This window comes from Pseudopipra pipra, chromosome 29, assembly GCF_036250125.1.
Source record: "Pseudopipra pipra isolate bDixPip1 chromosome 29, bDixPip1.hap1, whole genome shotgun sequence".
Classification (NCBI taxonomy): Eukaryota; Metazoa; Chordata; class Aves; order Passeriformes; family Pipridae; genus Pseudopipra; species Pseudopipra pipra.
The window spans coordinates 1975293-1998415 of NC_087577.1; the positions used below are offsets into that span (position 1 = coordinate 1975293).

Here is a 23123-nt window from a genome sequence, read left to right on the forward strand (position 1 = left end):
CTCCCAAAACTCCTCCATCCTATCTCACCTCTCCCTCCCAAAACCTGGGAAACCCCAGCAGCCTCTTTCCCACCCCAGACCAGGGCAGCAGTCCCAGTGTGGGTTTGGTGGCACATTTCCCCATGGATTACACTTGGCAGCTGCCTCCAATCTCCCTAATTCCTACACATGCAGGGCCACAGGCTGCAGGATTTATACTCAGTCCAGCTGGGTGAGATGTGGAATATGTAACACATATCCAGTATCCGGGTGCCATTTTTCTCTCTCTCTCACACACACATACTTATAGTATAAGGTGCAGAGTGGGGAGGTCAGTGAAGGGACTCTCTGCAAGCACAATGATTCCCTGTCCATGCAGAGAATACTCGTGGGTCAGGCATTGGACAGGACCTGCAGAAGCTGGACAAGGTGAAACAGTACCTTTCTGTACCTAAAGAGTGACAGGATGTGGGGGAATGGCTTCACACTAACAGAGAGCATGGTTAGATGGGATATTGGGAGGAAATTCTTCCCTGTGAGCATGGTAAGGCCCTGGCACAGGTTGCCCAGAGAAGCTATGGTTACCCCATCCCTGGAAGTGTTCAAGGCCAGGTTGGACAGGGCTTGGAGCAACCTGGGATAGTGGAAGATGTTCGTGCTCCATCGCAAGAGCCTGATGAGCTCATGGAACCTGATAAGCTCTAAGGTGCCTTCCAATCCAAACCATTGTAGGATCCTCTGATATGAAACATGAGCTTCGGGGGGAGCCCAAATCTCTTCCTTTCTCCCCATTCCCAAAGAATACCTCTCAGCATGGGCTTTCCTCCCAGGCCCCTTTCACAGTCCCAGCCTGGGCAGGCACCACAGAGCCCCTAGTGAGCCCAGTGCCCTGGGAAAAGCTGCCAGGGCAGAGGAGAGGCCAGGGGCTGTGCTGTGAGGATGAATCCCTGTCACTTGTGAGCCTCAGTCTCGCTTTGTCCCATTTGGGATGTCCTGGGATCACTGTGATGGATCCACCCCTCCAGCCGGTGCCTCACCATGTGTGGTTGCAGCACAGTCCCTCAGGACCCTGTGGGGGGGCTGCTGGTACCCGCAGTGCTGTCGGGTGCTCCAAGCACCTGCGGCTGGTGCCCAGGTGGCCACAGCCACGAGCTTATCCCCAGCTTGCAATGACATCTAGTGGAGCCACCTCGGGAGGAGCTCAGCGAGCCAGTGCCAGTGCCAGGCCTCCCCCAGCGCTCCCAGGGCTGAATTCTCCCCTCCAACCTTCTCTCCAAAACTTGTGGGCACGAGGCAAGAGCCAACACCCCATTTCTGAGTCATGGTTGGGCACAGCACAGCTTCCTGGGAGTCCAAAAAATCACCTTTTCCACAGCAAAACTGAGTCCCCTCCAGTCGTGCTGCGACTGTGCTTAATGAAGAGCTAGGGATTATTATCGTTACGTGGAGTCTTTACCTCAGGTTCTCCTCCATCCCCAAAACATCCCAAATAAATGGTTTTAGTGTGCCAAATGCTGCTGCTGCAAATCCAACAGCTGCTCTGGGAGGTGGCTGGTGGCAACAAACCACACCGAGCCACAGCCAGACACACTGGATTCTCCTCTGAAGGCAAGGAAGGTAAGAAAAATAAACAAATATACTAACTAGAATAAAAAAAACCCCAGCGTGGTGATGGGAACATGCAGCAGCAACTCCTCTGGATCATCTCCCTGCAGACAGAGCAGCACCCACAGCAGCCAACAGATCCTGTTTTAAACCTGGAAGAGTGCTGCAGCTTGATCCTGCTTCACTCCTGTAGAGATATAATCATAGTCTTTAGGAGATGTAATCATAGTATTTATTTAAGAATTAAATGTGTCTGAAAGTGGCCTAAATTCCCCATGCAAGAGCTGAGTCAGTGCCTCAGTGCCTGACTTGGCATCACTGCGAGGGAGCCGGTCCCCATCTAACGGTGGTTAATGGCTGGTGCCCACGGCCACAAGCACCTTCTTTGGACATGGGAGACTGCAGAGAATGTCATGAGTCTGAAAGACCCTCATAAGCCAGGGGAGAGGCTTGTGAGGACCACGGGGAAACAATGATCCAGAGCAATTCTGCATTTTCTAATACAATTTTATTTAAAGTAAACAAGCAGAGGCAGCACAGCAGGAATCCAGCATGGGCAGGGATGAGGGTAAGCACCGTTTGCAGCTTTTATATGACAGAAGGGAAAGAAAAAACACATAAAACCCTCACAAACAAACATGACTTTTCAAAGACAAGACGGAGCCCCAGATGGCAATAGATGAGGTACCATTGAGCCAGCTTCAAGGCTAACCCTAACCCAAGGCAGTTACTTGAGCAGTGAGGGAGATTCCAAATCCGATCTCACCAAAAAGTTCCTTTATGGAGCAGGTTTGGGACTTGCTGCTCCTATGCCTGATGGAGACAGGGCTGGGGGGAGGTTGGGACTGCCACCAGCTCCCTTCCCATCCCAGGGAAGGGGCTCACATGAAGAGAAAGTGCTTTAAATGCATCCGTGGACAAACTCGATCATTATCCACATTTGAAAACTTTGCTCCCACCAGAGCAAATAAAGAGGGGAGACAGACATCACCATCCCAGCTGAGACAGTGCCATGGGATTGCTCCACATCCAATACCAGGCAAACCCAGAAAGGGGAGGTCCCTGCTCTGGTGCCCTGTGGCATCCATGGGAGAGCAGTGGCTCTGAGCCACCCTGCTTTGTATCTGTTCTCAGCCTGGCTGGAGAGCAATGAAGTTCATCTTTGGAAACCAACATTCTCCTATTGCACCTCAGTTTAGTAGGGAACAGCCACGGATGTCCTCACAAGCAGTTATTGCCTCTGTGTTCTGCCCCTCTCCTACCCCCCAATATAAAGACTGATTCTGACATTTCTCCAGCCTTACTGTGAGGAAGAAATATATATATATATTAAAATACCTTTATGACATCACTAAAAACCTGTGTAGTGTTCAGAAATCCAGTGTCCTTGAGCAGCTGGCTGTTGGCAACACAGGAACTAAACAGCCAAAATACCCACAAAAAAAAATAGATTTTAAAAGCAACACGCGCTGCAAAAGCTTTGGCAGCCGCATCCTTCTGCGAGGAGGTCGGGTACCGGCTCAGTACCGAGCTTGGGGTGCCCAGGGCTGGGGCTGAGCCAGCTGCAGGTGCTCAAGCACTCTGTGTCCAGGCAGGAAAGATGCATGGCCAGCAGAAACTTCCCTGCCCCAGGATCACTAACCCCAAGGTGCCTTTGGCAGGTTTTCATTGGTCCCCCCGTCCCTGTAGCCCATTCCACCCCCCCCCACCCCTGTTACTTCTTGAAGAACTTCTTGTTGAGGAGGAAAATGAGCAGGTTAACGTTGACCTTGGCCTTACCAAACATCTTCATGACTGCTACACCCTCGTACTGCAGCTGCAGCAGGTCCTGTGGGAGAGGTGACTGTCACTGCCACCAGCCCCATGCCCGGGAATAAGGATCAGCTCAGAGCTGGGCTTGCAGTGGGAGATGCACGACAAAGCTGTCCCCAGCTCAGGGCAGGGCTCCCCATGGGCTCTGAGTCCCCCAGAAACTGCAGGTGGGGGGACACCACCTGTCCCCTGCACCCCCTGGCCTGGCTGGGCACCGGCAGCCTCAGGACAGGCTCCCCACCTGGTAGTGCAGCTGGAAGTGCTCCATGTCAATTCCCATGAATTTGGCTTTCACCTGGAACTTGCCCGATTCCTCACAGGGGATGATGTCAAAAATCACATTCTTGAACCTGAGGAGACAGAGCCACTCACTGCCAGAAGGAGCTTCATGGCTTTAAGGCAGCCAAGGAGCTGGTCACCCACCCAGCACAACCCCTCAGCACAGCAGCCAGACCCACAGCCCAAATCCCCCCTCCAAATCCCAACTGTCCCTTGTTCTCCTACATGAAACTACTTGCCCCATCCCAGGAGAACAATGGTGGCTCATGTGCATTCTCCTCCTGGGTTATTTTCCTCTACCTGCCCAAGCTTTCATGGAATATCCTGAGTCGGAAGGGACCCACAAGGATCATCGAGTCCAACTCCTGGCCCTGGCACAGGACAACCCCAAGTAACAGCTCCTCCCATGGAGCCAGGGCTACATACTGGCTGGGTGGCAGGTCCTGGATCTCCAGCAGCACTCCCTTCTCCAACAGCCGGGCCGCCGTGTAGTGCAGCGACGGCAGCTTCTTACTCTTCCTGCTGACCCTGGAAGAGGAGGAACCACATGCTGAAAGCTCATGTCCAGCCACCTGTGTCCCCTTGGACCCCCAACATCTCCAGGAGTCACAACAACCAGGGAGCAATGAAAACAAATAATGTTTTTTTTTAAAAAAGTACTGATTTTTGGTAAGAAACCATACTTGTTGCTGGCTGCCAGGTTGTCGAGGCAGGTCTTGATGTACTGGTTGTAATAATCAATTTGCTCCTCATAAAATAAGGTCTTGGCATCGAGGCTGTGCAGGGTCTGCCTCAGCTTCAGGAGTTCCGCGCGGCGGTGCTGCCGGTGGCGCCGCTGGTTCCGGATGTCCTGGAGGGAACAAAGCCAGGCAAGAAAGCCAATATACCTCATTCTGAGCTTTCTCAGAGCACCAGAGCAGGATCTCAGGGGGGCTGACTCAGCACACCTTGGCCAGCTCATCAATGAGCTCCTGGTACTGGTGGGCAGAGTCCACCAGCCCCAGGCTCTCCAAGTGCCGCAGGTTACGGATGATCTTGCGCTTCTTCTCCTCCATGGAGAGTTGACCGTTGGCAGCCAGGGAGCGGTGCCACTTCAGCTGGGTGGGGGTCTGGGCATCCTGCAGCACTCGCCTGTGCACAAGGCGGTCGTGGGCAGCTTCCTAGGGATGAGAAGGCATTGAGCCTGGAACGCAGCTGAAATGGGGCACGAGGAGATGGAGCAACCAAACCCCCTCTCGCACAGTTTGATGTGGATCTCTCCTGGTCCAGAACACGTTTCTGGAGCTCTTGCTGGAGCACAAGAGCAGTGGCCAAGGCTCCAAGAGGAGCAGGGCAGCTTTTTGCTGAGGGTTTTTTTGCCATTTCGCTGCAAACATTTTTAGCTCATGCCCAGCAGCAGCCTCACTCAACCCACCTCGTGCTCCAAGGCTTGTGTCCACAGGATTTCTGGGAGGGAATCTCCTGACTGGGACTGGATCACATCCACCAGCATCTGCTTGGTGCTAGAGACCAGAGTGAGATGTCAGGCATCCACTCCAGACCACCACCCTGGCTCACAATATTTACTTTCCACGCAAGGGTTTCTTGCCCCTCTAGAGTATCCCAGCCCCCAGCACAATCCCAATGCCCGTGGGGCCCATCCTCACCTCAGCAGCAAGCTCCTCGTGTCACTCTCCTCACTGCTGGCCGCTGGCAGCAGCTTGCCAGTGAGGGTAAGGGAGATCTCTGTTCTGCTGAGCTGAGAGAGCACCTGCTCAGCACCACTGTCTGCCAGGCTGGCAACACTTTCCCCTACAAGGGCAGAGAGAGCCCTGCTAGCTGTGTTGGGCTCCAAAGGGCCAGTTTCCCACACAGAAGGAGTCCAGATCAAGCTTCATGCAAGTCAAATTGTCCCCATGTCCACCCTGCTCCTGACAGTGTGGGTGGTATGTCCCAGAGTTTGACCTACCAACCAGGGACTGGACTGTAGGAATCTCATCAAGATCCTCCAGGAGCTCGTGCAGGGGGTCTCCGTGATGCGGTGCGATGGAGTCCTGGTGCTCGAGCAGGAGCTGGACGGTGCAAGGGATAAGTCAGTGGCAAAGGAGGATGCAAAGGAAGAGAGGGCCCCCTTTGCATCCTTTACACCCAAAAGGGGATGGAGCAGATATGATGTTCAGGGAAGGACAAGCAGCAACAAACCTGCAGAATCTGGGTTATTTCCTTGCTTAAAAAAGAAAAAAGAGTCAGGAGGAAAGGAGCTGTGCTGGGGGTGGGACACAGAAGAGTGTGAGGAAATGTGGCAGAAAGCCCAGGAGGTGGGAGCAGAGGAAACAGAGCTCGCTTGCTGTGAGCTTTATGCCCTTACCTTGTGTGTGTTGATGAGCTCCCCCACAGTGATGTAGATGACTGGTTTGGCCACCGCCACCATCTCTGAGTACTCATCCATATTAAACCTCTCTTCTGGTTCAGGGACACAGCAGGCAGCAGAGATGAACCTCCTGCAGAGAAGGACCCCTTCGGTCAACCCCAAAACCCTGCCACTGGCTCACAGTCGCCTTCTCACCCCAATGCTGTCCTGGTGCCCACCTGAACTTGTTGTGGGTGTCCTCCAGGTACTGGTTCACCCCGCAGAGATGCGCGTTCTCCCCGTCGAAGGCCTTGCGGGCGGCTGCGTGCTGCAGCACTTTGGCGATGGAGCCCAGGCTGCGGCGCTGCTCGGGGTGCAGGGTCGCCCCAGCCGAGATGTCCACGATGTCAAAGCCATCGGGGGCCACCACAGCCGGGTTCATGAAGCGGTAGTAGAGCAGGTTGCCCACAATCTAGGGCATGAGACAGGCTGAGGGTTGGAGGAGCAGGCAGGCTGAGGCCCGAGGAGGTGGTGGCTCAGCAGGGAAGGGTGTTGCATCCTTGCGCTGCCCTGTGGGAGTCTCCCAGAGGGGATGGCACCCTTGAGAAGAGCCCACCTTTGGCATTTCCTTAGTGGCTCATGGAAAATACTGACTTGGAGGTATTTTTAAGTCCAGAGGACTTGACTTTCTGTGAAGAGATACTGGCCCTTCACGTGCAGACACAGATGAACCCCACCAAACGGCACAGAGCCCCCCAGCCCCAGGGTACCTTATCGATTTCCTCTGCCGGGGCCTTGGGGAATTTCTCAGTCAAAGATGTCCTCAGGATTTTGGCCATGTAGCGCATGCCATAGCTGAGGAGAGGGCAGGGAAAGGTCCATCAGCATGAAGGACCACCCTGCCCCAGCTCTCTACCACCCACAACTCAAGATACAGGAAACCCCCAGCCCCGGGGCAATGGAGGAGCCCACAGGAGGGGCCGGCAGCTGCAGCATCCCTCAGCTCCCTCCTCTACCCTGCTGCCAGCCCAGACATCCCTGGAGGAAGCCTTCATCCTCTGAGATGACCACAGCTCAGATTCTCCCTGGCAACACCTCAACACCAGCAGTAAAGCACTCAGAGTGGCCCAAAGAGCCAGCCCATGGGGCACTGCTGATATTTGGTTTCAGCTTGCTGACAGTGCAGTAAAACAGCCCTGCAGCACTGAAGGGGCAAGAGGACCCCAGTCACCAAACCTCCTTTCTAAGGCCTCGCTAGAGACACCTCTGAGCCGGCAGTGCTCCCGGGCAGGCACTGAAACCATAGGGATACATACGGGATCTTGTCAACGGAAGAGGTGATGGCAGAGACGAACTTGTCTGTCATTGCCAGGAGGTTTTGGATAGAAATATCCAGCCGCCTTTGGACCTCAGGGTGGCTAAGAGCCTGCTCAGGGCTGACCTCATATGGGAGCTTGCTGTGAAAGGAAGATCCCCATCACCATCCCAACGCCTGTCACCCTGCAGTCGGGCCAAGCCTCCTCGCCCAGGGCCTGACCTTCTCTGCCCACTCTGTGACTCAGCCTGGTTGATCCACGCCTTGTAGATGTCCACAGGGTCGGTACGGATGCCAAGGGCCTTGTCCTGCAGGACCTCCTGCACTGGGCCTCCCAGGATCTGCCGCAGGGCGTTCTGCCCACGCGTGTTGCGGTAGAAGCTGACCACCAGCCGGATCACCGTGGCGTTCCCTGTCAGGATGTCATGGACATGGTCCACCTTGGACCTGGGGAGAGAGACAGGGCAGATGGGATGAGGGGATGGACCAGTATGTGTGTTCTCCAAGCAGGAGGGAGTAGCCAGAGGAGATAATTGCATCCAAGATGATGCCCTTGGTTCAGCCTTTGCCCAGGCCTGTCCCCAGACCAGGACACCCATGGACACCCACCTGACCTCCTCCTGCAGCGCCACTTTGAAGAGCTGGAGCAGCAGATAAGCCTCCCGTGGGTTGGATGCGTAGTTGTAAAGCGTGAAGATTACTGACTCCATGAATTTGGTGGACTTGTTCTGGGGCATCTGGAAGATCAGCCTGGCCAAGTAGACTGGCTGTGTCTGCAGGCACGAGGGACACCAAGCTAACCCAAATGTTGTGGAGTGCTGGGGGACCAGGTCCCCACACTGCCTCCCCGCTGTGGGCGACACAGCAGATCCCCACCAGCCCCACCTGCAGCAGGTAGAAGAGGTGCTGGTAGGCCTCCAGCTTCTGCCGCTTCTCCTTGCTGAGTGACTTGAGCCCCTTTTGCTTGTCTATGGACATCATCTCTGAGAGCTGCTCCTTGTTCTTCTTTGTCAGCTTCTTGCAGTGGGAGACCACCTCCTGCAGCCACGTGGGCAGGGAGAGAAGTGCTGGGGACTGCCATAGGCTCCGGCATTCCGACCAGCCTCTGGGAAGAGCCTGAGGCATCCCAGCGCTCCTCAACCCCTCCCAACCCCTCCAACCACTTGAAGAGTGAAGCAGAGATAAGTCCAAGCTGCAATGCCATGGAGAGCAGGACCAACGGGCTCAGGCATTTTGGCAGGACCACATGAGATGTCTGAGATCCTCCCCTGACCCCTGCCCTGCTCCCCACCTGCAGCGTGATCCTGTTCTTGACCAGCAGCCCGATCTTGATGTCCATGAGGTCCAGGTCACTCTCCAGCTGCCGGCTGGCACGGATCCTCTTCACCACCTCCTCCTGCAGCCGCAGCACCTCTGACTCCTCCCAGAAGTCATGCTGGCTCTGCTCCAGCAAGTGGATGAAGCGCCGGACGATGCTCAGTGGTGGCCTCCTGGTATGGACTGCGGCAAGACACAGCGACACCGTGCATGCTTGCAGGGGGCAGAGCAGCCACCCCCATCACAGACCCTTGCACCCCCAGGATCTCACCCAGAGACCCCATCCTCCTGGAAAAAGCATCTTCTTGCAGTACTAGGACATGGGACAGGGCATGGCCACACCACACAACAGCCCCTAGGAAGCTTTTGGGGGCAGAGGGGCAGCTTCAAGGCTGATGCCCAGGAACCACCAAGGATCTGTCACTCCTGTCCTTACCACAGGGACACCGATGGCCAGCCTGCCACCACCTCCCCACCATGCAAGGCCAGTGAGGGAGGAGGTAGAGCCCCCTTCCCAATTAGCCCTCACACTTCAGAGCAGCAATGAGCAGACACTTACCCAGCATCCTGTAATCCCCACGGGCCTTGTTCGCTCGCACAAAAGCCTGGATTTTAATTACAGCTTTAATCTGCCAAGACAAACAAGGGAATGGGGAATGTTTCCTCACAGCATCCCTGACACACGTGGGGAGTGGAGGAGAACTGGACAGGCATTTGGGTGCCTGCTCCCACTGCTGGCAGTGTGCCAAGGCCTGGGATGAGGGTCTCCACAACCGGGGAGGGATTTTGGGATTCCACCCTCCTCAGGAGTTGTTCTCCTGTGCTCACTGTATTTCAGAAGCTGCAGCAACTCCAGACGTGCAGCTTCACTTCCTGCAGCCAATACCTCCCTTTCCCCCAAAATTTCCTTCCCCTCTAATGGGCATCTTGAATTCCCTGGGTTTTGATGGAACTGGAGTGTTTTTAGTCTCTCCTCACACCTCAAAGAGTCTGATAGTTTGGCTTCCAGACCCCCCCGGCACATTTTCGTTCCCATCTGTCCCCCTTGGCCAGGATGCAGCAGTTCTCCCTCCAGCTGTGCCACAAGCACTCAGGGAAGGAGATCCAACCATGGGCTCCAATCATTCTCCTCCATCCCCACCAACATGTTCCCAGGAGCTGTTTTGCTCCCATCCCATCACTGACATTCTGCCTGAAGTAGCGCAGCCTCTCCTGGTACTTCCTCCGAGCCTGCCACATCCTCACACCCGCCTGGATCTGGAAGAGATGTTCAAATAGTTGGATTCTGCAAGGACTCACTTGGCCAAAGCAAGTGGGTGGAGAAGGGGGAAACTGAGGATTTCCAGAGGTTTAGATTGGACACTAGGGAAAATTTCTTCATGGCACAGGCTGCCCAGGGCAATGGTGAAGTCACCATCTCTGTAGGAATTTAACAGACATGTGGCACTTGGGGACATGGGTTAGTGGTGGCCTTGGCAGTGCTGGGGGAACAGTTTGACTCAATGATCTTCAAGAGCTTTTCCAAGCTCAACAAGTCCATAATTCTATTCAATGATTTTTGCAAGATGTTCTCCCTTATCCCCTCACACGCTGCCCTGGCCCAGCTGCCATATCCTCCCTGGCTCCTCTGCACTGGGCAGGGGGTAGATGCCACCCTGCAGCTGAGCAAGAGGGTGGTAATGCCCAACGAGGGAGCAAAGGCTGAAGGAAGAGTCTTCCCAACCTTGATTGCAGCCTCTGCGTTGGCTCGCAGGTAACACAGCCTCTCCAGGTAAGCTCTGCGTTGCTTGTACCCCCTCCAACAAGCCTGGGCACAAGAGAAGACACCAGCTAGAGACCTGCATGAGGTCACCATGACTCCCAGTCAGGAGCACACAAGGGAAGAGGATAACGCAGCACAAGAAAAGAGGAAAACAGCACCCAAAGCAGCTGCTGTGAGAGAAACAAGCCTCACACCACCCTCTGCAGCACCTCGGGGGGCCCCAGCAGTGAAATGGCAGAGGTCGCTGGACCCGCCAGAGGATGCTGTGTCCCTGTGCACAGAGGTGGGATGGATTCTGGCTGCATCACCTGGATCCTGACGGCAGCTGGCTGCTGCTCCCGCAGGATGTGCCGTCGTACCGCGAACTCCCGGCGAACAAGGAAGCCCCGGATCCGAGCCTGCAGCCTCACCACGAAGGAGGTGTTGGATGCCCACAGGCACTCCCGGTCGTGCGCTGCCGTCACTCGGGTGACAACCAACTGTGGGGACATGAGGCACCAGCTCAGCCCCAGTGATGCCACCGGTGCCCACGCAGCCCCGTCCGAACTGTACCTGGATCTCCTCCCGGCTCAGGTGTGTGGTGTTGAGGCCGCTGTCGCGTGGGCACTGCCAGCTGCCCTCAAAGGTCTTCAGGCTCAGGTAGTACTCGGCACCGTCTGGCAGCCTGTGCCGGATCCAGTACAGCTTCTCACTCCCTGCACGCCAGGACAGACAGGAACTGCTGGGTGGTGCTGCTCCCCTCGAACACCTCAGGTGGAGGGGGGGGCAGTTCTGCAGCTCCCAAGGTTTTACCTGCCGGTCTCTTGGTGGCCACCAGAGCCGCCAGCTGCTCCTGGTAGGCACCGGCACAGGCGCTCACCACACCACACAGGGCCACGTCAGGGTTGCGCAGCACCCGCAGCGTCTGCGCCGTCTTCCCTTCCTTGATGGCCTGGTTGATGGCAGCAATGCCCAGAGCCACTGAGGGAACAGAGGGGGCTCACGTCAGCACCTTCTCATCCTCTGACCCCCACAGCAGCGCCCCAGCCCACAGGGGCTCAGCACCCAGAGCCTGTGTGGGGAGAGCACTCACTCCTTCTGGCTGCCACTGTGTCCTGGTTAGCCCGGCAGACTCCTTCCTGGATCTCTTCCCACCAAAGCACAGCTCCGTCATCCCCCATGGCCTGCGAGACAGCAGAGTTGGGCACGGGGAAATGGAGTCTAACAAGCTGGGCAGCCCCCCTTGAGCACCTTCTGCTTTGCAGAGTGCTGCACTGATGGAGGTGGGGGGTACTTCACAGCCTTGGGGGATGCCATGCCACCAAGGTGGGGTACCCCACATCCAGGGCGGAATGCTATGCAGTCAGTGGGGTACCCCACAGCCAGGGGATAACGCAGCACAAGAGGATAACGCAGTACCCATGCAGTCAGTGGGGTACCCCACAGCCAGGGGGGATGCCATGCTTCCATGGAGGTACTCCACAGCTGACGACCCCCACCCCACCTGGGCTTTCTGCCTCCGTGCCCGGGACAGGACGTCGTGGTAGCGCTGGGCGGTTGGGAGGGCGATGTCGGGTAGGGCAGCCTCCAGCAGCAGCAGCGCCGCCAGCGTCTTCTCGGGGTCTGCCTGCAGCAGCGCCTCGTTGACCAGCCTGACCGCGTGGACTCCTGCGTGGGAGGAAAGGGACATGCTGCTCAACCCCCCGTGTTCCAGGCACCTAAGGGAGTCACAGCCCAGGGTGGTGCGAGGTTCTCTGGGGCTGGAATCCCAGTGCAACCTCCCTAGCTGGGGTGTCTGCAGACCCCCCTGCACGCCCAAACTCCATGTGGGCAGGACTCACTGTCATTTTCATCCTGCACCAATGAATTGGTGCTGTTCACACTGTCCTGAATGTCATTCCAGCTCAGGAATTCAGCTCCCGCTCCCCTAGGCTGGCCTTTCAGCTGCTGCAAGTCCTCAAAGTACCTGAAGGAGAGACACAGGGCAATGGCTTGGTCCATTCCAAGCAGGGTTCAGTGCATTCCGAGCAAGATGGTGCCTGCCACAGCCAGCTGCCTGGCTCTTCAGAGGGGAGAGGCAAGGCACAGGGCAGGAGGCTGCTGGAACAAACCCACGAAAAGCGCAGGCCGACTGACCATCCCCTCCCACTGGATTTCTCCACACTGACCCCAAACACAGAGCCCATCTTCTCACCGTTGTGCATTTGCATCCTCAACTCCCGAGAGGCCCAGGGCAGGGCTGACCAGGCTGCTCCAGAGCCCGTCGGGATCCCCGACATCCAGGGCTTGGTTGACCAGCGCCACAGCCGAGAGCATCTCCACAGCCACGAACAGCTCCTCCTGTGCCAGCTCACCCTGCCCGGGGCAGACGGAGACACTGATCCCTCATAACCCCCTCCTCCAGCCCAGCACCCCCGGGCACAGGGGAAGCACCAATCCCCCTCATCTCCCATGCCTGGGGATCTCTCACCTGTGGGTGCTGGCGCTGCAGCAGGGCCAGCTGGTGCTGGTACAGGGGGGCAGCAGAGGGGTGCACATCGGGCAGCTGCGCCGCAGGGTCCATCAGCGCTTCCAGGGTTTCAGCCAGCATCCCTCGGCGGATGGCGGCGTTGATCCGGCTGACAGCCAGCAGCACTGAGGGACAGACCAGGGGAGCTGGCACAGGGGGGCTGCAGGAGGTGGCCGTGCCTGGTCTCCCTTTGGCCGGGCTGCTGGCAAGGGCACCAGCTCCTGGGCATTCACAGGGCAGCACTGCGAGCACCATCCCTGTTGGCACTCACTGGCTCGCTCCTCCTCGCCCCTCCTGTTGGCTGTGAGGATCCCTGCCTGCACCTCCTTCTGGTCCAGCATCTCCAGGTAGCCCAGGTCCTGCAGTGGGCAGAGATGGGTGTTGGGTCTCACACCTCATTCTGCTCACACCGATGGAGGAGCCGTGCTCAGACCCTGTCAGAAATCTGCCAACCCACAGAGCAACTCCCACCCAGGGGACCCTCCTCCTCCTCAGGACCACGGGGGTGCACCCCCAGCACAGGTACCCCACACCATGGGCTCCTGCCAGCACCTACCAGTGCCTTCTGCTCCCGGTCCATGCTGAGCTGCTCCAAGTAGAGCTGGAGGTTGTCGCGCTGGAGGCAGCGCAGGGCCAGGACGGGGTCCTGCAGCACCCGGTGCAGTGCTGGCACATCCTGTCTCTGCAGGGCATCGTCCACCTCCTCCAGAGCCCCGTGCACTACAAGAGGCCAGTCCATCCCAGAGGTCAGCAGGTAAATCATCCCACAGCTTCAGGGAGCAAAGGCAGCTATGGCTGAAGCCTGCATAGCCATCATTTTAATTTCTCCTTGGAAATGCACATCCAGCCCTGATCCCTGATGGGTCTGCATCACTCCTTCCTGCTATAGCCATCACTCTCCTCATGCTCTGGGGTACTATGGTCCCACCATAAGCCCTAGAGCTCCCCCCAAGAGGAAAGCCCCACCTTCCCTCACCGTTCACTTTGTTGATGTTCCCTTGGATTTCAGCCTGGGTCAGACACCAGTCATAGACATCCTCTCCCTCAGGGATCACCTGCAGATACTGGAGAGAGACTCCTCACCCTGAGCTTTCCTCCCAAGCTCACCCCACAGCACACAGCAGGGTCCCTTGCAGGTGCCTGGGCTCATTTCCCAATTCCAAGCCCTGGGGATAAACTAGGCCCCCAAAGAGGAATCATCTCCCCCATCTTCTGCTCAGCACAAGGGCTCCCAGGCTGTGTTTCACCCAGCAATCACCATATGGTCTGTGGCCAAGGGACCCCTCCAGCTTGAAGCACCCATCAGCAAAGGGGCTGCTCCTCTCTCAGCTGCCCCCCCCATGCCCTCCTCACCCTGTTCCTGGCATTGCTGCCCTTCTCCAGCTTCGCCCGGTGCAGCACCTCCTGGTAGGCACCTGCCAGCTCCCCACGCAGGTCCTGCAGCATCGCACTGGGGTTGCGGAGGGTCTCCATCGTCTGGGCCACCACCCCCTGATCCACAGCTTCGTTGATCGCCAGCACTGCGGCATGGACTGGAGGCAAGGTGGGAAGGAGGGGGGTGAGATGAGACATGGAGCAGTGAGATGGACCATCCACTATAACCCTGCACACAGTGGGACAAGAGCCACTCCATGCACAATGGTGGGAACCACCAAAGAGTGAGCTGCATCTCCAGAACATGGGAAGTCTGTGTCTCACAGCAAGAACAGGTAATGTAGAACCCCCGGTGCTGCCAGTGGGGAAGGGGCTGTGCCAGCCCTTGCAGCCACGTGCGGGGCTGAAGGTGAGCAACCAGGTGCCTCCGCTGCATCCCAGACCACCACCACCTCCCAGAGCACCACCTCTCAAGTTTGCTGGCCTCAGATCTGGTATCCAGGGGCTGATTGCCCAGCCTTGCTCCCCACCAGCCACCCGTCACCTGCTGCTTCATCCACTGAGAGCTCATTGGCCAAAATGCCACCGATCTTGCTGAAGGCAGGCAACTGCAGCCCATACTTCTCCAGCTCACGCTTCATGTTGTTGATCTCCTCCTCTGGAGCAGAGCAGAGAGACAGCACTGGAGCGGGGGCAGCCAGCAGAGCCCCTGTTCCCCTTCCAAACCAGAGGGGTGCAGAAAATCCCCATACTGGGGTGAGCATCCCTGAGGCAGCTTTGGCAAAGCTCACCCAAAATCTTCACTCCTCACACCCCTCCTGCCACAGGATCCCAAAACATCAATGGCAAACCCCTCCTCACCAGCGCCCAGCCCAGGTCCCTCCACACAGCAGCATACCTGTGAAATTCACTTTGCCATACAGGTCCTGGATCTGAGGAGCCAGCCCCAGCTTGAAGAGGTACAAGCTGAAAGACAGACCATGACCGTAACATCACCTGCTTCTCCCTCCCAGAGCTTCTGTGGCAGCCGAGGCCGGCGGGTGATGCCACCAAAGGGCTCGTGAGCACAAACATGAGCGGCTCATGAGTGGTGACAGCCAGGCCAGGCCACCCACCTGAGTGCGTGGATGCAGTAGACCACCCGGGGCATGTTCTTCTTGTCATAGATGTCGGTGGTCTCTGGGTGGAAGATCTGCCAGAAAGACAAGAGACAGCTCAGGTGGGGATGGCATCGAGACGGTCCCTGGGCAGGATGGTGCCCAAGGGTGAGGGGCAAAGACAAAGACCCCCTGCCACACCAGCACTCCCCACGGTGCTGCCACAGGGCAGAGGCCAGCGTGTCCCTTGGCTGGGGAGAGCAGAGGGGGGACATTACCGAGGGAAGGCCCACATGGCTCATGGCATCACGCCAGTAGTTGATGTTATCCGTGTGCCGAAAGTGAAGCCCAGCTGCCTGGAAAAGTGGAGCTAGAGTCAGGCTGAACTCGTACACCCTAAGGAACACACCCCTGGTGTCACAGCCTTACCTTGTACCGAGTCTGCTCACAATCATAGATCTTCTTCAGCGGGACCACAGCCGGGGCGAAGCAGTGGCCCAGCTTGGCCAGGAGGACCCCGTTGCGCAGGGTCTCCTCCAGCTCAGTGGGGGGAGGCAGCCCCTCACCCAGGCAGGCCTCCATCCAGCTGGCAGGGCAAAGATGGGGCACATCACAGATCCCAGCATCCCACCAGGCAGGAAAAGCACCCAGAGGAGACCCCCTCAACCCCCTCCCCAGAAATTCCCCCGGCAGGGGAGGTTGGCCTCCAGCCCTTTGCTGCCAGGTGGTTCTCAGTTTGGGTGCTTGGCTGAGAGCCTTCCCCCAAAAACCACCCCCAAAAGCATCTTTGAGGGCCACAAAGACCCAGAGCCTGGGCAAGATTCTGCAGCATTATAGCTGCCCCCCACCCAGACCCCTTGCTCTCATCCCCTCCCCTTTGCACCCCTTTTCCCCCCCAAATCTGAGCTCGAGGGGCTCCCTGGGTGCAGCCCCACCGCTTGGCTTCCTCCAGGCGACAGAGGTACTGGTAGGCAACGTTCTGTCTCCTCTGCTCGTCCATCTCGGCCGCAGTCAGGCGCTCACCTGGGCAGTGATGGGGGTGCCCGTCAGAGCCCTCTGCTTGGGGGGGCTTTTGGAAGCCCCCATGGCCACCCAAACTAAGATCTGGGAAAGGGAGGCAGGCTTTTGGCACAGCAGCCTCCCACAGCCACATGGGGGAGGCACCAGCATGACGGTGACACCAGCCAGGCCCTTCAGGCGGTTGGAGGAAAAGTTTCCAACTTCCCTTTTTCCCAAATAACGGCCACAGCTGGCACCCAGAGCTGGCACCAGGGGGCGGGGGCCCAGAGCCAGCACTCAGGGGGACACAGCTGCAGGTTTGGGATCCTTTGGCACTGCTGGTGCTGGAGGCACCCATGACTGCTGGGGGGCACCCGGCTCCCCACCACCAAGCAACTCCTCAAACACGTCCCCCTGTTTGTCCCCAGGTGCCTGGGACCCTACACACTACTGCCCTTCCTCTATGCACACCCTCAGACCTGCCTGTTCCCTCATCCCTCTGCATCCTCAGACCTACCAGCCCCTACATCCCCCTCTCCCCCCAGATCACCCTGCACCCCCAGACCTACCTGTCCCCCTAGATCCCCCTGCACCCAGACCTCCCTGGCCAACCCCCGCACCCCCAGACTTACCTGCCCCCCAGATCCCCCTGCACCTCCAGACCTACCTGTCCCCCCAGCAACCTCTGCACTCCCAGACCTACCTGTCCCCCCAGATCCCCCTGCACCTCTAGACCTACCTATCCTCCCAGATCGCCCTGCACCCCAAGACTTGCCTGCTCCCCTCATCCCCCCCTACCCCCGGACCTCCCTGTCCACCCCTCGACTGCCCCAGGCTTACCCGGCCCCCATCCCCCTGCACCCCCAGACCTGCCTGTCCCCCGGCCCCCCGCACTCCCCATCGCCTCTCCTCCCCCGGCAGTCCCCCCTTGCCGGTGCTGGTCACTCACAGCGCCCCGTCCCGGTTCCCTCCATGGCCGCGGCGGCGGCTCCACCCGCGGTTTGAATCTCCCGCCGCCCACGTGGCTCCGCGCGGGGGCCGCCGGGCGCTGCAGGCCCGGCACCGGCACCGGGCGGGGGGAGCGCCGGGGCGGGGCAGCCCCTGCGTGCGGGAGTGACACACAGTGGGGGACGGGGGCCCCCCGAGGGGAGTGGGGAGTCGTGAAGAGGGGGGGTGACCCCGGAGGTGCGGGGGCCGGCACACACCGGGGAGCGGGGGGAGCCCGGGGGTGCGGGGAGTGGCACAAAACGGGGTGCGTGGGGACCACCGAGGGGAGGGGGGGAGGCCGTGGGTGCGGGGGTTGCCGCACGCCGGGATGCAGCGGTCGCCTATGGGTGCGGGGGGTGGCACACACCGGGGGGCGGAGGACCCCGTGGGTTCAGGGGCTGGCACGCACCGGGGTGCAGGGGGAACTGGTGGGTGAAGGTCCAAGCAGGGGCTGCTGAGGGACCCCACTACGGGCTGTGCCCAGGGGCCAAGGCTGTGCCAGGCCCAGGGTGCCAGCCCTGGGGTTCACTGTGCCCTCCTTGCTCTGCAACTGTCCATCAACCTGCGCCAAAGCACAGACCTGCCCTGCCACGAACCAAGCCCCCAGCGCCTGCCATGAGCTGCCGAGACAGTGAGGGGCCAGTTGTGCCATCCATGGCGTGGTTGTGTCATCCCTTGTGCCCGTGTCCTGTCCATCATGCGCTGGTGCTGCCCAGCGCACAGTTGTGCCCTCCACTATGTGTTTGTAGGATCCATCAGTCCTGGTTCCGGCTGGCATGGAGCTAAAATATTCTTCTCAGTAGCTGGCACAGTGCTGTGTTTTGGATTCGGAATGAGAATAATGTTGATAACGCCAATGTTTTGGTTTTTGCTAAATTGTGTTTCTCCTAAGTCAAGGGCCTTGAGGGTTTTTTGTGCCTCATGCTCTGCCAGTGAGAAGGTTCACAAAAGAAACTGGGAGGGAGCATAGCCTGGGCAGGTGACCCAAACTGGCCAAAGGGATATTCCACACCATAGACCATCATGCCCAGTATATAAACTGGGGAAATTACCTGGGAGGGGCTGATCTGGGTTTGGGAAGGGAGTCTGGCATCAGTCAGCAAGTGGTGAGCAATTGTATTGTTTATCACTTGGGGGTTTTTTCTTTCCCTTTTTTTAATTATTATTACTTACCATTATTATTGTATTTGACTTTGTTTTCTATTTTTAGACCGTTCTTATCTCAACCTACAAGTTTCACTTTTGATTCTCCTCCCTATTCCATGGGGTTGGAAGGGAGAAAAAGGGGGATTGAGCGAGTGGCTGTGTGGTGCCTAATTTCCATCTGGGCTTAAACCACGACACTGTCACCCAGTTTGTGCCGTCAGTCCATGACAGGTCTCACACCGGTGCTGCTGCACGGAGTTGCCATGGCGCTGCACACCATGCTGGTGACAGGGATGAAACCAGAGTCAGCGGAGCCATTGCAGGATGTGCTTCCCCAGGAGCTTTGTCCCAGCCTGTGCCAGCTCCTGCCATGCTCCTGCCACTCAGAACTCGCTGTGCTCCAGCACCAGGCGCCAGCGGCCATCACTGGGGGGCTGCGACTTGCTCGGGGCAACTTTCCAGGAAGCCCAGGTGGAGAGGCCCCTCGGACCCCCTCCATCCAGCCCCATCAGAGAGCTGTGACTTGCAGCAGCGACGGCAGGGATGCCCTGTCCCTCCCCTCCCTGCTCTCAGCACCCTTTGCGCCTGAAGAGCAAACAGTAAGTATGTGCAAATGGTTATTCTGCCTCCCAAAAAGGCACCCCGGGAACTTCCCACCCCCCTGTGCTGCAGCATCTCCCCTGCTCCCCCAGAGTGACCTCTCTCACCTCTGGTGGCCACCGAGGTTAGCAGGGTCCTCTGTGGAAAGGCCTTTTTCCTCCTTGAAATTTTAGCAGCAAAAAAACTGCAAGAGTTCCCTAATTTTTCGTAAATAATATAAAATAACTCTGCTCATTTGAAGCGATCCCTGGCAGGATCATGCCAGCTTAGCTGCCTGAGCCTCTGCCTCTCTTGTAGACAGGTCACTGCCCCTGCTTATGGCTTCAGAGGAGGCTGCTGACCCAGGAGTGCAACCCACCGCCCCTGACAACCCCATCCTCACCACCACCACCACCCCTGCAGCCCCTGCAGCCTCCACAGCCCCCACCAACCCTCCCAGCTGCAAGAAGAGCCTGAAGAAAAAGAAGAAGGCCAAGGCCAGGGGAGATGCCCAGGAGGGAGGTGATGAGGTGGCGGGGAGGGTGGCTGCGATTGAGGGGCTCACACAAGCCGGGCGCCAGGCACTGGCACTGGGTGCCGGGCAGGAGGCAGTGGGGTGCTTCAGGAAGGCCCTGCTCCTCTCCAGGGACATGGTGAGCACTCAGCTCTGCAGGGCTTGTGCCTTCAACCTGGGGGCTGCCTACGTGGAGACCGGGAAGCCCAGAAAGGCCCTTAAGTTCCTCCTCCAGTCCCAGCCCTTGGAGAGGGAGAATGGGGAGCACTCGGGGGACCTTTATTTCAACGCTGGGGCAGCTCAGGAAGGGCTTCAGGACTTTCCTAAGACTTGTTTTGGCAAAACCACTGGCCACAGTGACGGCGGTCGAGCAGGGACCCACATGCAGATGGGCTGCCGCTACCTGGGGATGCGGGAGCCAGCACGAGCCGCACGGTGCTTCCTGGACGCGGCACAGACCTACACGGCAGCAGAGAGCCCCGAGGCCGCAGCGGTGGCTCTGAGCAGGGCGAGTGGCTCCATGCTGCAGAGCCGGCGGTTCCGAGCGGCAGAGATCACAGGGGTCCTCGCCCAGTGCCGCTCGCTCTGTGAGACCATCCCCGACCCGGCCCTGCGAGGTAACGCTGTGCTGCACCCTTTGCTCTCAAGGGTCCCAGGTAGCAGCTCCTGCACCCACTTTTCCTCTATGCCCCCAGGGAAACTCTACTTTGACATCGGCCTGGGTTACTCCCAGCTCCACATCTTCTCCCTGGCTGTTGAGAGCTTCGAGCGGGCCCTCGGGCTCTGCAGAGGAGAGCTGGAGCGGGACTGGCACCGGGAGGCTGCACTGCTGCAGAACCTGGGTGCTGCCCACAATGCCCTGTGCAGTTTTGGCACAGCGCTGGGCTGGCACCAGCGCGCGGCCGCGCTGCACGGTAGGTTACACTGCTGTCTCCGGCTCTTGGCTTTGCTGGATGTACTGGCTTGGGATGGAGCCCCGTGTTCCCAATTCCAGGCACTCTGGGGAAACGGAGGGCACAGGGGCAGTGCTTCGGGAATCTGGCATACGCCTGGAGCCGGCTCGGGAACCATGAGGCTGCCGCGGAGAACTACCTGCACGCCCTGCAAGCCTTCCGGGACTCAGGTAAGGGGAGGCACAGGCAAACCCCCCCGGGCAGTCTGCAGCATCCAGGTGCTGAGTGGACTCAAGCCGGGTGATGCTCCCTGCCCAGGACCTCGACTACACTGTGCTAGGACTGATGCTGCCCTTTGCTTCCCAGGGGACGTGCAGGGGCAGTGGCAAGCATGTGAGGGGCTGGGCACAGCCTGCTTCCACCTGGGAGACCCCCAGAAAGCCATCGGGCACTACCAGGAGGCCCTGACTTTGCTTTCCCACTGCCAGGTAAGACACACTGGGGAACCTCCAGGGCCAGACTCTGCTATGCATCACGGGTGCCCCAGCCCTGGGGACAGACCCACTCAGCCCATCATCTATGTGGGCTCTGTCCACCACAGGACACCCCCAGAGCTGCCCGAGAGCAGGTTGTGCACAAGCTCACAGATGCCATCCAGCACCGGCTCTGCCTCAGTGGCCGCCTCTCCCAGCGTGGGGGCCGAGTGCCCACCCCAGCTCTGGTGAGCATCACCCTGGGTGTGGGACACACAGGCGGGCTGGGGGCTGGGACTCCAGTAGGGGTTGGTGGCAAGAGGTGCCCAGGTTTGGTGGGCAGAGGGACACACATATGAGCCCCAGCCATCCCTCCATCCCAGCAGGAGCTCAGCCAGCTGCGGTTTTGCTCCATGCTGCCCCAGGCCAGCGGGACACGGGTCCAGAGGAGTGAGGTGTGAGTAGGAAAGCTGCTGTCCTCTCCCTCCTTCCTCTGGGATGAGTTCCCAGCATCACCCAGGAGACAAACCTTCCTTCCTTCACTCCAGGTCCTTTGGAGGGAAAGCCCAGGACCAGCTCTACATGTATGTGCCAGGAGCACATCCCAAGCATTCAGGTGAGAGGGTTAGAACTAAATGCAGGATTGAGCCATCCAGGAGATTCCTGCCGGAGCTGAGGCTTCAACACAGTCTGATACTCTGCTCTTGCCTGTTTGTCCTTCCTCCCCGGAGGCAGAGGAGTGGCCCTGACTGATGGCCTCGCGCTGGAGCCCTGCAACCCACACAGCATCCTGAGCACCTCTGGGGAGGATGAGGGTGGTCCCGATGTGGCTCCAGGGTGTCTGAGTCAGCCCCAGGCTAACAGGTAGGTGGGCGAGAAGGAGTCACCCCAGTACAGCCCCTGGTACCCAAATACCCCTGCAGCAGATGTAGCACAATGAGTGGTGTCTCTCTGGGGACTTCTCCTGGTTAATGGGGAAAATCCAGAGATTTTTAAAGATCCGTAATTCTGGGGAGTGGGTTTGGGGTACTTCCAGCTGGAACCTGGGGAGGGCTCAGTCACGATGGGGTGGGGAGAGTTTGTCACGCAGATGCTCTCTGCCACCTCCACATGAGCTGCACTTTGTTGCCAGTAACAGGACCACCCCCCTGTGCCTGGCCCCACCACCCCACACAGACCTCCAGCCATGTAAGTATGGAATACAACCAGAGTGTCACTTCCGTGGAGAGCCCAGGGCTGCAGGTCTCACACCGTGTTCCACAGGGCATCGTGACCACCAAACCCTCCAGCCAAGGCCTCTGGAGCGGTAGGTGATGCCCTGGGGGAGTGGACAAGGGAGCAGACAGGAGGTTTGGGCTCCAGGGTGTCCTCTGAGAGGAGGGTTCAGGGGTGAAGACCCCCAGCAGGGCTTGGGACACCCCTGATCCTTGCAATGGACAAATCTCCAAGCCAAAAATCACAGGGCCTGGGGATTTTGACACCTTGTAGCCAACATCAAACCCTACCCTGTGGATGGGGCAGTAGATCTGAGGGTGGTTTCCAGCACCCCAGTATAAACCTCCTGCCTGCTACTGCCTAAAGGGGCTTCAGGAGGACTGGAGAGGGACTTTGGACAAGGGCCTGGAGTGACAGGACATGGGAAAATGGCTTTCCACTGCCAGAGGGCAAGGGTAGATGGGGAAGAAATTGGGGAAGAAATATGGGGAAGAAATTCCTGGCTGTGAGGGTGGTGAGGCCCTGGCACAGGTTGCCCAGAGAAGCTGTGGCTGCCTCATCCCTGGAAGTGTCCAAGGCCAGGTTAGACGGGGCTTGGAGCAACCTGGTCTAGTGGAAGGTGTCCCTGCTCATGACAGGAGGGTGGGACAAGATGGGATTTAAGGTCCCTTCCCACTCAAAGCAGTCTATGACTCCATAACTCCATTTTGCTTCCCGCTGGACACCCCCACAACCTGTGATGCCTCCGTGATCTCGCAGCCCTGGCGATGACCCCACTGCCACTGTCACCAGCTGCTGGCCCCGCCGGGAACCTCGCAGAGGGACCAGGACACTGTCCCTTGTCTGCAACCTTGTGTGACCAGCAGGACACGTGGGAGATGCCGTTTCTCGGGAGGGCTCTCCAGCCCCAAGTTGGAGCAGGGGGGCCCATTGAGCCAACACGGTTTTGACCCCACTCCG

At 58.5% G+C, this 23123-nt stretch overlaps 2 protein-coding genes across 12 annotated transcripts; one reads left to right on the forward strand and one right to left on the reverse strand.

Moving 5' to 3' along the window:
- Positions 1–1876: 1876 nt before the first annotated feature.
- IQGAP3 (IQ motif containing GTPase activating protein 3) lies at positions 1877–17444 on the reverse strand. Of its 5 annotated transcripts, XM_064638305.1 has the most exons (37): positions 16293–16847; positions 15787–15943; positions 15636–15713; positions 15376–15452; positions 15159–15226; positions 14805–14918; positions 14240–14418; positions 13863–13950; positions 13443–13606; positions 13158–13245; positions 12848–13011; positions 12572–12732; positions 12219–12343; positions 11882–12045; positions 11471–11561; positions 11191–11358; positions 10951–11093; positions 10707–10877; positions 10360–10443; positions 9822–9893; positions 9196–9265; positions 8611–8819; positions 8205–8357; positions 7929–8092; positions 7542–7766; positions 7321–7461; positions 6775–6859; positions 6244–6476; positions 6023–6155; positions 5624–5726; positions 5322–5466; positions 5090–5177; positions 4623–4835; positions 4359–4525; positions 4102–4203; positions 3638–3746; positions 1879–3412 (listed from the first exon to the last, which is right to left on the reverse strand). In XM_064638305.1, the coding sequence occupies exons 1-37, from the start codon at positions 16712–16714 to the stop codon at positions 3299–3301; spliced, it is 5232 nt and encodes a 1743-aa protein (XP_064494375.1). In that variant the 5' UTR covers positions 16715–16847; the 3' UTR covers positions 1879–3298. The 5 variants fall into 5 exon arrangements, with proteins under 5 accessions (XP_064494371.1, XP_064494374.1, XP_064494373.1 ...); XM_064638304.1 differs by adding an exon at positions 17306–17444 and having other exon boundaries at positions 1878–3412; positions 7542–8092; positions 15376–15713; positions 16293–16380; XM_064638303.1 differs by having other exon boundaries at positions 1878–3412; positions 7542–8092.
- Positions 14573–23118, forward strand: TTC24 (tetratricopeptide repeat domain 24). 7 transcript variants are annotated; one of them, XM_064638308.1, is made up of 13 exons: positions 14573–14595; positions 18721–19088; positions 19387–20199; positions 20278–20496; positions 20577–20705; positions 20842–20963; positions 21077–21196; positions 21332–21405; positions 21497–21564; positions 21680–21812; positions 22081–22136; positions 22212–22254; positions 22923–23118. In XM_064638308.1, exons 3-13 carry the CDS (start codon positions 19407–19409, stop codon positions 23020–23022), a joined length of 1857 nt encoding a protein of 618 aa, XP_064494378.1. In that variant the 5' UTR covers positions 14573–14595; positions 18721–19088; positions 19387–19406; the 3' UTR covers positions 23023–23118. The 7 variants fall into 7 exon arrangements, with proteins under 7 accessions (XP_064494378.1, XP_064494379.1, XP_064494382.1 ...); XM_064638309.1 differs by lacking the exon at positions 14573–14595 and adding an exon at positions 17451–17541; XM_064638307.1 differs by lacking the exon at positions 14573–14595 and adding an exon at positions 17759–17974.
- Positions 23119–23123: the final 5 nt, after the last annotated feature.

Coding starts and splice junctions, on each gene's coding strand:
- IQGAP3 (XM_064638301.1), bottom strand. CDS start 16,714: ATGGGTGCCTCCAGCACCAGCAGTGCCAAAGGATCCCAAACCTGCAGC. Junction 11,359..11,470: donor CACAGTGGCAGCCAGAAGGA/GTGAGTGCTCTC, acceptor CTGTTCCCTCAG/TGGCTCTGGGCATTGCTGCC. Junction 9,266..9,821: donor TGCGCTACTTCAGGCAGAAT/GTCAGTGATGGG, acceptor TTGTCTTGGCAG/ATTAAAGCTGTAATTAAAAT.
- TTC24 (XM_064638308.1), top strand. CDS start 19,407: ATGGCTTCAGAGGAGGCTGCTGACCCAGGAGTGCAACCCACCGCCCCT. Junction 20,964..21,076: donor CTTTGCTTTCCCACTGCCAG/GTAAGACACACT, acceptor TGTCCACCACAG/GACACCCCCAGAGCTGCCCG. Junction 21,565..21,679: donor AGCACATCCCAAGCATTCAG/GTGAGAGGGTTA, acceptor TCCTCCCCGGAG/GCAGAGGAGTGGCCCTGACT.